Here is a 12,376-nt window from a genome sequence, read left to right as displayed (position 1 = left end):
TTTCTCTTTGTCTGTTGAGTCAGAATGATTTCAGAGCAAAGTCTGACATGTATTCTGATACATGTATTTACAACTAGTGGGATAAACTTGTCACTACTTTGTGGAGGAGCAGGTAAACAGTAAATTTATTTGAATCTATTATTTCCACTGAGAATGAGAGGCGCGTAACCCCTTACTTTTGTTGTTTCAGGTTGACTTCCCCAGCAAAGTCGCTGAAAACAGGTACTGTCCAGCAGCCATCATTTACGTAATTAAAGAGAGGAGTTGATCAAAATGTTAACCATCCGAGTCGCCTCCATATGTTCAGAGCAACCAGCACAAATGACAGTGGCGCATTTCACCTCTCAGGTTTCCCACAAAATGTCCCATCTGGCAAAATTTGTCAGCATTGTGCGAAGACTGAAAGGAACATCTGCAGCCAGAACTGAAAAATCTGTGACTTTTGTCATTTGTTATCATCTATTATAGCTTATATTGGATTCTTCAAGATGTTTATGGAGGGGCACATGAAAGAGAAGCCGAAGAAAGTGAAATCTTCCTTGTGAGGATACAAATGAACAGAATCAAAGGATCCGCTGTTGCTAAGGAGACTGGTCATTATTGTGTGGTGTTAATTTGTGACCAATACAGAAGTTCAGCCGCCACTTTAATTTTCTTATTCTACCATTATTATGAACCACTTTTGCAGAAAAGGTTTTAAATATTTTATTGACACTATATATTTTTAAAAATGAAATCTGGATACATTTTTCTGTTTGTTTACTACTTGTTTCTTTCTGAGACGTGAACTCTTGTCCTCGACTGACATGTCTCATGTGGACAGTCAAACGTCTGGATGGAGGAAAAGTTAAACCACATTCTTAACATAGATTTTTTCAGCAGATTTTTTTCCTTTCTTCACGCACTCTAAACACAAAATCACATAGACAGTGTATCAGCAGGTCATGTAACATTACTGTTATCTTTTGGCTTGAAATGTATCTTAGCAACAGCAGGGAAAGACGGCTTTGCCGTCGGACCGTTTCATGCTGCTGAGTCCAAAGCTTCATGGGACTCTTTCAAGTCATTAGTTTAACGGTGTTGGTTTGGTTGTTGTGGATGTGTAATGTAGTTATTGGTATTTGTGAATCCAAGAAGAGTTTTAAGATAACTAGCACCGAGCCACTCGGAGGGAGGTTACTGTGGACAAGTGGATTTTCACACATTTGTTTATCACACAGGTTTATGGTAGCATGTAATACTAGAAAGTTTTAAACTGTGTTTTTGTTCATTATTTCTTATTGTGACACCAGGTTAGAATATATATATATTTGTTAGTCACATATTTGAAATGGAAACACAACAATGACTAAACTTGTCATGAAAATATGAGAAATATGGGAAGTAACCGAATCTCCTGGGAAAACCCATTGAAAAAAACTGTTGAATATTGAAGTGATTATTTCAGTGTTGGCGTTTATTTAGAGGAAAATGGGTTTTCTGAGGATCGATGTCTTCTACTAGTCCCTGAATTTAAAGTTTTATTTTCCCACAGTTGCAAAAATGACTTGGAAGCACAGGAAGAAATCTCTGACCAGACCCAGAGTTTATGATTACAAAGATGATGGTTATTTTCATTTATTCATGCGGTGCACAGTCCCCAATGATATTTTGTCGATCCACAGTTGACTTTTGCAGGACATCCTTGAAAACTTGTATAATTTCCTCATCAAATCTGGAAACACCTGGAAAACTGAAAAATATAGAGTTGTAGTGGTCTAACTTTTTCACCAGGCACCTGAACAGACCTCCCTACACATCTCTAATTAGTTCTACTGGAACATCGATGTCCTGGACATGAGGTAGTATCTTCGAAACTTATCAGAAAGCTAATTCAGTTTGTTGGAATGGACACACTCATAAGAAGCACATTTTTGTTCATCATCCCTCTCTGACGCCTCAGTTAAGACAGAAGTCAGTATTTAGGCATCTATAGATTTGAAGGACCCAAACTTTCTATGTCAGCTAATTAGGAAAAATTCAGAGAAACGCTGATGCAGGGTTTTAAGGATCTTTAAATAAGTTGGAAGAAAGGAATGTTTACCATTGAGTTACACCACCCAGGCTTTGAATGAATCTTTCAATCATTTAGGAAGTAGGGATAGGAAGTGTGGCACTTCTGCAAGAAGAATCATTGTGAGGGTTCGTATTATAATGTGCATTTTGTCATTTTATATTGAGCTGGTAAACCTGCATCACTGTGTAAAAATGCATGAGAGAACACACAGTATCACACTGAATGATCCTACGGTACTCACACATTTCACAGTTTAAAAAAAAAACATTTCCTTTTCCGCAGTGACACAGTCACTGTATATGCTGAGAAAGCAGCTTGTTCGTCTTTTATTGTCCTCGTGGCTTAGAGTGTTTCAGTGCACCTGTTAAGTACTCTGAGTACACAACTCTGGGGACGCAGGAGGTAATGTATACTTTTGTTCTGTCTTATGTATCGCTGAGTTTTGATTTATAATGCAACGCATGGGTGGTTTTGTCAGGGGTGGAAACTTAATACAGCCTCTCTCAGCTGAAGCCAGCAACTAATAAATGTGTATGTGTGTGATTTTATTCTTTGGTAAAGTCTTTCTTTCTTGAGAGAATTTGATCTTGGGGAAATTCTCCAGAGCTCAATATTAAGCTCAACCTCAGGTCTCATTTATTGATATGGACTGCTGTGTCTTAATCTTTCATTTGTGTTTCTTGACTTGATCTTCAGCTGTAGACAGCAGATTTAAACTTAAACACTGAGATGCTGTGTGAGACTTCTCACTTGATCGTGAAACAGTGAACGGATGTGATGACTTAAGAAGGAAAAGTTAAGGCCAGTTTCTTCTTCTTGACAGAATTGCAGTCACCAGACTGCATCAACACATGTCTTCAAATGTAAAGTCTTCCAAAAGTAAAATTACTGTAAAGCAATCAAATGACTCCTCATATAACCCAACCCACATCCAGTAGAAAAAGAAATTACATAAGCACAGTTCCCGGTAAAGATTAGATTTTTTCCCTATCAGCAAGATACAGTCAGTCTCTGCAGGGATTCAAAAGCCATTGAAGACTTTGCTGTGTCAAGAGTCTGACTGCAACCTTCAGCTGTGAGTGTTCAGGTTCAGTAGCAACAGCTGCAACTGAAGAGACGCGTGGGAGGCAAAGCACTCACACGTTTCACATCTGTGTGCACAATGTCAGCTCTTATCGTCTGATAAAGAGAGGTCATCTCTGTTTTGACTTCAGATGCTTGTTTGACTTTATGATTCAAGGCAAAGGTTTTTTTTTGTTTGTTTTTTTTTCTCATGGGTCTAGGCTTCTGGGTCATCGTGTTAAAGCTGAGAGGATGTTGTTCGACGGCGGCAGACTTATTCCAAACACCTTTGTCTGGTGTTTTGGCTGTGCCACCGTGCCTTCTCTGAGCTGTGCATCATGGCAGAGGTCGTGAAATCTGCCTTCTCCACTCACTCATCTCTTAGCTGGCAACTGAGATCATTAGGTTTTCATTTTTCCCTATACACCAGGATCATTGCAAAGAAAGAAGACAAGCAAGTGAACACATTTTAAGCCTCAAAACCAGTTTTTATTTTCATGTTAGAGCATCAGCTTTCTTTGTAAAAATAACATGTATTACATAAAGTTCTGAAACCTGTTTAAAAATGCTGCTTTGAAAATATGATGTTGTTATGATGCCATAAAAAGGTTATTGTAGAAATATAGACAGAAATGTTGTTATTTATGCAGAGTGAACCACATCCCTGAGTCTGTGAAAGTGATCTTTCTCGCGTTATAGAGTCAAAAACTAATTTTCCGGATCAAATCTTATACCAGTGACTCCCACACCGGGAGGATGTCTGAGTCCTGACTGTGCAGAGAACTTAATCCAGTGTCCGAGTCGTCGTCATTTACACTGTGAGCTTTGGACAGTCCTCTGGCTTGCTCCACCCACCCACTTTTCCTCTCCAAAGTGCTCTCTGTCGTCGTCTTATCTTCTGTCCCGTTGCTGCATCTCTCCTCACCATCCGCCCCCTCCTCCACGTTCAAACTGTTCACTTTCTCCTGCAAATCCCTCATTTCCTTCTCTCTCGCGTCACAAATCTGCTGGGACAGCTCTAAATCGCTCCTAATAGCTTCTAAATCCGCGTTGAGGCGCAGACCGATGTATAAACTCGCATCTAGTTGCGTTTTTATCCTCTCTTCCTCCATAAACAGCTCGTTTTCTGGTGCGTCTGTCCCAGCGCGGGGATGGGATGGTGAACCCCCGCCGGCCTCAGAGTGTTTGCTCTGTTGCTCCTCCTTCCTCCGCCGCATCCAGCGGTGGTTCAGCTCCTCCTGAATCTGAGCTGTGATAGTATCAATGAGAGCTTCCTGCTCCCACAGCTCGTCTTCTAGTCTAATCACCTCCTCGCACTGCCGGACATACAGCTCCAACTTGGCCAAAGTCTCACTTGACACCAGCTCGTCCCCCGCTTGGCTCGGAGCAGCAGCTGCGTCCACCAAATAAGTGTTTTGCACATAATTAATCCCATGTCTTTTAATTCTGTCAGAATGAACCAGGGCTTCGCACATTTCGATCTCTGCATCTAATTCAGTAATCCTCTGGACCTGCTGGCGGATTGTATGGTCCTGAGAAACCACAAGATGAACCAAAGTTTCCATCTTGTCCACACAGGACGTGTCTCGCTGCGCCGCGCGCGTCCTCTTTTTGTTGATCTTCTCTAACTTTCTGAAAGCTTTCCGGACGACCCGACGCTGTTTCTCGGGTGAAATGCCACCCATGGGACACCGTGCGGTCCCCTTGGTAACACAGAGGTTCTGTTTGCTGGGCACCACGCGCGCCTCTGCGCTCCGGGCGCCGTGGGTCGCCAAAGACGCCTCGCTTTTCACCAAAACAAACTTGACATTCCTCTGCTCATCTCCCCATGCGATCCAAAGCTTTAAAATCTTTGTTTTTTTTGGCAAAATCCTCTCGAACCCTCTCCACTTCTCCACGATGCAGTAAGACTGCTCCGTGGAAAGGCCGTGCTGTGAGTTCTGGTCCTCCAGAAGCACTCTGACAACATCAGCGCAGGTTGTGCGCTTTGACAAGCCGAGGACCAGCTTCTCCTCCCGGCAGACCCACACTGATATCTTACTCTCCTCCGCGTCCATGGTTGATTCCTACTAAACCCTGTTTCTTAAACACAAACGAAGGACACAGATGTTCTTAAAATTGACCTAAATCCGCATGTGTGAGTGGAAAAAAAAGAGCATTAAAGTCCACGAGCGCTGCGTCCCCGGACGCATCTGAGGAGTCCGACTGAGATGCAGGCTGGAACCACCATGTGTCCTCCTGTGTACGTTTCTGAGGCTGAGACGTGAAAACACTTAGTGCCTGTTTATACTGCGTCCTGACTGCCTCTCCTGGGATCACATGACCGCCAAGAACAGTCAGTGAAACGACTCCATGTTGTGGTTAACTGTGAGATTTCGTGCTGATGATATAATCCCAGAAGCTATAATGATTTCAACATTAATTTCCCCCTTTTTGTGTGTGTGTTATTTGTAAGTTACTTACAAATGTGAAAAGTATCAAAGTGAATAAAAACTAAATAATACACAAAGATGATTGATATGAAAATAGAGCTTAAAGTGTAATAAGGTTCTTTCTAATGACATGGTTTAAAGATAAATCTAAACTGGATCTAATACAGTAACAATACACTTTTTTTGTTTTCAGATTTGAGTTGCCAAACCCAAGAAATTGGGTAGAAAATCAAGGGCAAAACAGAAAAAAAAACTTCTGAGAGTCATTAATTCCCCAAACATGAATAAAAAAGCAAGCCAGGAAGCCCAACAACACGCCATAAAACAAAGTAACCAAACACAATCAGGGGAGCAAAACATTTTACCAAGAAAAATTCAGAAAACACAATTTCTTCTCAAAACTAAATGTTTGTTGTAGTTGCATGTGTTGTGTTATTGTCTTATTGTGTATTTTGTTGGTGGTTTTTTGTTTGTTTCAACTTGTTTGTTCTCTAAATGTTGTGTTCTCTAAGCTGTGTCTTTTACGTTGTTGTTTTTTGTGCGTTTTTTATCTCCACTTTGCATTCGGTGCCAGATTTAAACAACACACAAATTATAATGAGGCAAATCATGTTGAAACTACACAACTGAAGGAAACGGTCAATCACAGCAGATCTGGAAAATAAAAGCATGGGCTGGCCTTAAAAAAGGGTTTCTTTAAGGTTTCAAAAGTAAGACACCAACTGTGTGCTGTTCTTGTTGTAATTAATGTAGCTGCAGATGTTCTTGTACTTTGTTTTGTGTCCCGTTTTTCTGTGAGCTGAAGTCTTGCAGCTTCACAGGAAGCTCAGATGAATCGGTTTACAACGCCCTCAACCGCACATCAGTAACAGTGTCTTACTCCAGCTTTGCCCTTCAAATGTTAGTCTGTTGTTCTCTCGGCACTCAGAGTTTTTCCAGCAAGCATATCTGACCTCTGAATATCCCTCTAATCGAATGCAGGCACATTTTGTGACTCTGTAAACTGGAAAAGTTCAACAGTGACACACACACACACACACACACACACACTGCTCTGACAGTGTGTTCAGTCAATGTTCTGATTGCTTTTGGTGAGTGAGAGACGGCACAAATCCATGACACCTTAAAAGTAACACTGGAGAATTTGGCACGTTTTTTTAACCCTACTTTTGTACGATGTAACGCCACTGTGAAAAAAAAAAAGACAAATATCGGTGCGAGCCCTGCAATTATACATCCGTACACACAAATCTGTTGTCATGTCGAAGAGGCCACAAAGATGCCATCAAACGCTCCCTAAAATGTCAAGAGACGAAATAGCACAGACATTGTGGTGAGGGACTGGAAACGTACTTTAATGTCAATATTAACATTAAAGTACTTTAACAAATGTCAATGTACTTCAAAATAGTCAGAACTGCATTGTTTTAAAGGTTCATAAACTTCCCAAGCGTTGATTTAGGGGGATGTTCAGCTTTTTTCCTTCCTTTTTTCTTTTAGGTGGGGTCGTACCAGCAGCTGTCAGAGCACTCTCAGTTTGGAGAATCAGAAACAAATCCTAACTGGTGAGCCGAGCTATAAGGCTTCCTACGATGAGAGCGCAGTTGACCTCAGGAGGGAAAGCTTCGAGTCATGGACTGCTGCACATAGGGTCTCTTATAAAATATTTGTTATTAATTGTTCCCTCAATTTATGCAAAGGTGTTTAGGACCTGAGGTAGCAAAACATTCCCCCCCAAACCATGCTGCTCCCTCCATTGTGCTTCATGCTTTGGATGCGGTTTTGGTCGGTTGAACTTATTTTTCTCCAACAAAATACAGCTTCTAACACTTTTTTTCCCTCAAGTTTCTTTTCTCTCATATGTCCACAGGACATTTTTCCATACAAAGTATTCTGGAGTTTTTTTCAGCAAACACCACAATACTTAAGATCAGATGTTTCCTTTGCAGCTTCCTTCTTAATCACAGTGATAAAGAAGGTGAGCAAAGACTGAAGTTAGCTGTTAACATTTCTGTAGGTGCTTTGTTGCCCTCTTTGGATGCATTTTAATTCATCTCAGCACTGCTTGATGTGCTCTTGGTGCAATCTTTACACAATGTCCACTCCTGGCGAGAGCACCAGCCGCCCTTCGGTCCCTGCATTCATAGTTTGTGTTGTCGCGGATTAATTAATACCTTGGTATGCAGCTTTTGTGGCCTTTTCCTGCTTCTTCATCTTCAGAATGCTTTTTCTGAGGTCTTGGGAAAGTCGTGGTGGAGACACGGTTGAACCCGACGAATCTCTCGTGAGAAAAGCAGATTGTTAAAGTCACCAGACTTTTATTCATAAGGCAACCAATCCCTTCCGATCTCATCTCCCAATCTCCCAAACACATGATTTCAAGCATCTTTGGGAGATGTCATGAGCAGCCATAAAAATTTTGCAACTGTTCATGTCCACACAAAGGACTCGATTCACACACTTTAAGACAAACATCCACGACTAACTGAGGCTTATTGTACCCGTGTTGTTCCGAGTGTTTAAAATGAATTTTGTGATTTTGCAGCATGCTTGAGCCTGTTGGATAAGGTCGTGTGTATTTGAGAGAAGGGTTATACATTTTTACTTAACTCAGGCCATGCACACACGGACATGAGTTTTTCTGCAATTCAGTTTTGGGCTCAGAAACCAAACTCTCTGGAAAACACCCCCCAGGTCAGTAATGTTCTTCGGACATCTCGCAGAAAAACGTTGGACCTTAAACGCCTGATTTGTACTGGCAGCAGTTTCAGAGATCCTCCGGGCCAGGCTTAATGATCAGATTTGAATCTGTGTTCGCTCCCCTTTGGACAGATCTTACAGCCTCCAAAACGTTCAAATGACAGGCTCAGAGCAGGGTACTGCTCATTCACTGAAGAGGAACTACCTCAAAATGTAGCTTTGTATTTGGGCCTTCTTTCAAAATCAAAAACCCAATTATTTTTCAAGTTTTCATGAACTCATGAAGTGCAAAACCCAAGGTTTGCTTCAAACGCTGAATGGGATTCCATTTTAATTTGCTTGGGGTTAATCTGACAAGGATACAATTTGCTTCCTTTAAACTGTGTCTCCCTCTGCTGGAGGTTTATTACACATTAAACACTTGTTATCTCACACGTTAAAAAGGAGGGAGAAGTTCAAAGTGAAGCAAGGGACAGGCGCCATCTGCTGTTCATATGAGGTTCTTGCAGTTCAGCATTACACAACTGGCACCTTTCAGTGTGTGAGAAAACAGCAGCGGTGAGTGAGTCAGCCCTCAGGTTTTTACTCAAGTGACAAGGAGGAGGAAAGGCTTTTCAGATTCATTGAACTTTAATATTGCATACATACAAAGTATCTAGAGAGCTACAAAATATGTACTGTTGTCAAGAAGGCATCAGAATGTTACGGAGCAAAGACAAGACCAAACGGACACATAGCACAGCTTCTTTTCTCGCCGTTGCTCCAACACATTACGGTCATGGATATGAAAAGATATCACACATCTGTACCAAGAAAAGCTAGGATAAACTTTTATACAAAGCACCTTTTTACAAAAAGAAACCAAACGAAACATCTGCACACAAAAACCCAAGTGAGTGAATGACCGCTATGGGTGAGCTATGTCAAGAATCACTTTAAAGCCACCATCAGAGATGGTCATAAAACAGAAAGGTACCAGTACCTAACTCTGAGAAATTTACAAATAACAAGCGCTAAACTGCTGATATGTTTGTAGCATGATTGAAATTAGCCGCTTTTGTGTGCCCGTGTGTCCATTTTCCCTAGAAAAATGGCCCACCAGTCATTTGTGCCTTTAAAAGGCATCAGTCCTGCTGTTTTAGTGTTAAAATGTCAGAATGTAACAGCAGTGACAACATTACCATCTTACTGGGCTTGCAATATACAGACAATGTCATCACAAAACCAAGTATACAAATACATTTAGTAAACAGGAACATCTCACTACAGTATGTAATCAATAAATGTCAACAGATACACGGGGTAAACATGAGAAGGAAAAAAAACAAAACAAAAATAAACGTTACAACTCGACGGTTTCCACAGACCTGTGGCAAAAATACTGAATGATTGAACTCTTATCTGTGTCCTCCAGAGACACTGTCTGCAGTTATTTAGAGATTCTTTGATTAAAATACTTCAGATGATTATAATCTCTGTAAGAAACAGTGAAACGATTGCGTAATTATGAGCCTCGCAGCGGAGGCATTAGCCTCGATGCCCCCGTCCACGCTACTGTAGTAGCTGTAAAAGAAAAAAAAAAAAGCTTAACTTTGTCAAACATTTCAGATTTGTCTACCGAAAACGGTCCTAAATGCGATTTCATAGTTTGCGCTGCAGAGCTCCTGGATTTAAGTAAATGATAAAAAGCTTGAGTCGGTCCCTGCCTCGTCAGCTGTGCGCCCGCGTCAAAGGTAGCATCTCTTAAAATATTCTGAGGTCGTCGTCACGCGCGAGTGCGAGGTCACGGGAGAGAGGAAACCGCGAGGTTTCAAAATACCCTTTTTACAAAACACTTGAGCCTGCAAGTGTGCACGAAGCAAGACGGCTTCAATGTTTCTGAGCTGGCATCCGGTCAGCGGGAGTCTTTAACCTCCAGCAAAGAAATATTTTCTTCAAATATGTATCTTTATTTTTTTTTTCCAAATCAATTTACATTGTTTAAAAAAAAAAAAAGAATATATGATTTATTCATTTAACCAATGTCTATCCTTCCCCTGCTGTCAGTCAGTCCTTAGTCCTTTAACAAGGCAATGTGGTGGTTGGTTTCACTTGTGTGTCATTTTTGGTCGAGCAACATTTAAACTTGATTTTTTTTTTTTTTTGTTCGATGTTTCTGAAGCTGGAAATGTGAAACCAAAAGGCACTTCCTCGCCATCACGCCGGACATGACAAAAGATTCTCCAGATTTTTTTTTTTGGTCTTCTGCAACAGGAAAGGCAGTCGGTCTTGTGTCTGTAGTACACTTGTACAAAACCAATACAGCGTTAGAGGAAAAAAAAAGAAGAAAAACAGCCCCTCTGAGCTTAGAAACTTATTTGAACATAAGCGTACTGCGTCTTGAAAACAGCAACAAAAACTGGATTTCCAGGAGTGCACAAATTTTATGAAGCATCATTCCTAAGACGTGAAGATGCACACCAAGTAGTTCACTGGTATTTTTGCCTGTTTCATTCACAAAACTGATTTTAGACCTAAAACAAAGGGCAATGCGTATATTCTAAGGCACTGTACACTTACACTTTGGCAGATTGTATTGTATACACACTGCAAACAAACAGAGTCTTTCCATGTGGAGATCACAGCTTTAGTGGCGTCTTTTGGAGTTCACACACGGCTTTAACATGTTTAAGGCTTGGGATGGGTGTAAGCCACACAAACACATGAACATTGTGTGAGCATGAAGGCAGCAGTGCTCTGGCTGGAGTTATTACACCATGATCCCGAAGGGGAAATATATTCAGGGCGATTCAGGGGGAGTTATCGTGTCACAATAATTCAAACTGTGGTTTTAAAGCCACACAGCAAACGTAAGCATCACAAAGGCGAGCACTGGGAGGTGAGCAAAGTGCTTTTGGACCAGATGAGTCCGATTCAGAGTCATTTTAGCCATACTTTCACCTGTCCAGAACCTAAAAATTCTCTTGTCAGTTGTCACAGAGGAAATTCGACAGCACAGAAAAACTCTCCACATTTATGGAGCAGATGCAGGCAAAGTGTTTTATTTTTCACAGTCCATTGTTTCTCTTGTTAGTGTCTAAGATGTGGAGTGCTTCACCGGGGATAAATATGCGACTAAAAAAAAAAGCAGAGTTCATGTTTTCAAAAGACAATATTCCTGTAATATTTCCAACCGCTTGCTTTCATCTACTGTGTGTATGTAAACGTAGCGTTAGCTGCGTTTCTTTGGGAAATCTGTCTGCTGTGGGTGTATGTCTGTATACCTACAGTGTGTATTCCCACAAATCATGAAGCACTGACGAACAAAACACCCTCAAAACACACTTTACACACCACGACAGGCCGCTGCATCCTTTTTTTCCTCTTAGTATACAGAAGAGAGACGACAGCAGACATCATTTCCATTTATCAGATTAATTAAGGTAATTATTTTAGAAACGGCCACATGTATACCCAACGGAGACCAACTCGACAAATCCAAAAATGAAAATTCCCATAAAAGTTCCCATTGACTCATAAAACAACTGTACCGCAATTCACAGCTGCAGTCAAATAACAAACACCTATATTAAAACAGATTTTTAACAACAGACTTCACCCCCGATACCTTGACCATAAAGCATTGAAGGTATGACTTTAGTAGAGGCACTGCCACTTGTTTTGAGGTTGGTAAGTCTATGAAAAACTGGAGAGTGCACGTGGGCGATGGATAAGGGCAGTCATTCCTTTACCAGTCTGTAGATATGATGCTGGGCGCCATGCTCGCTGTTTGAAACTTCAAATACGCACGCCATACATAGCAGCGTCTCCTGGGTGTCCCTATTCGTCACCACCTGCGAGGGGAAAACACAGTGAGCGTTAAACTCTGTAAACTCTTCGTTTGTGCCGTGTCCCATGAAGATGTAACCTCAGAGCACACTGTGCTCTGATTGAATGCTTATCTTCATCTGACACGAGGAATGTCTTCATCGCTCATGTGAGTCACAAGTGCATTCATCAGCTGTCATTAGAAAGACGGTTAACTACAGTTTTGGTGTCAATACTCATGTGAGACAGACTTCACATGACGCTTCTTGTTATAAAAGTGATCAAATATGCAACAGAAATACATTTCAGACTGGAAATT

The 12,376-nt window shown here is 41.2% G+C and overlaps 2 protein-coding genes across 8 annotated transcripts in view; both read right to left on the bottom strand.

Annotated features, from left to right (window-relative positions):
- Window positions 1-3,695: 3,695 nt before the first annotated feature.
- Window positions 3,696-5,263, bottom strand: rassf10b (Ras association domain family member 10b). The gene has a single exon (XM_072381254.1). It carries the CDS (start codon window positions 5,173-5,175, stop codon window positions 3,847-3,849), a length of 1,329 nt encoding a protein of 442 aa, XP_072237355.1. The 5' UTR covers window positions 5,176-5,263; the 3' UTR covers window positions 3,696-3,846.
- A 3,598-nt stretch (window positions 5,264-8,861) lies between these two features.
- The window catches only part of tead1b (TEA domain family member 1b), a 53,149-nt gene continuing 49,634 nt past the window's right edge, over window positions 8,862-12,376 (bottom strand). For all 7 annotated transcript variants that reach the window (XM_072380587.1, XM_072380586.1, XM_072380588.1 and 4 more), the window contains one exon: window positions 8,862-12,083. In XM_072380587.1, coding sequence (XP_072236688.1) covers window positions 11,970-12,083 — 114 coding nt within the window. In that variant the 3' untranslated portion in view covers window positions 8,862-11,969. The remainder of the gene's footprint in view (window positions 12,084-12,376) is intronic.

Source organism: Leuresthes tenuis, unplaced genomic scaffold, assembly GCF_036924035.1.
Source record: "Leuresthes tenuis unplaced genomic scaffold, fLeuTen1.0.hap1 SCAF_2, whole genome shotgun sequence".
Taxonomy (NCBI): domain Eukaryota; kingdom Metazoa; phylum Chordata; class Actinopteri; order Atheriniformes; family Atherinopsidae; genus Leuresthes; species Leuresthes tenuis.
Note: the sequence above shows the minus strand (reverse complement) of the source record. Positions and strands in the feature narration are given on the sequence as shown.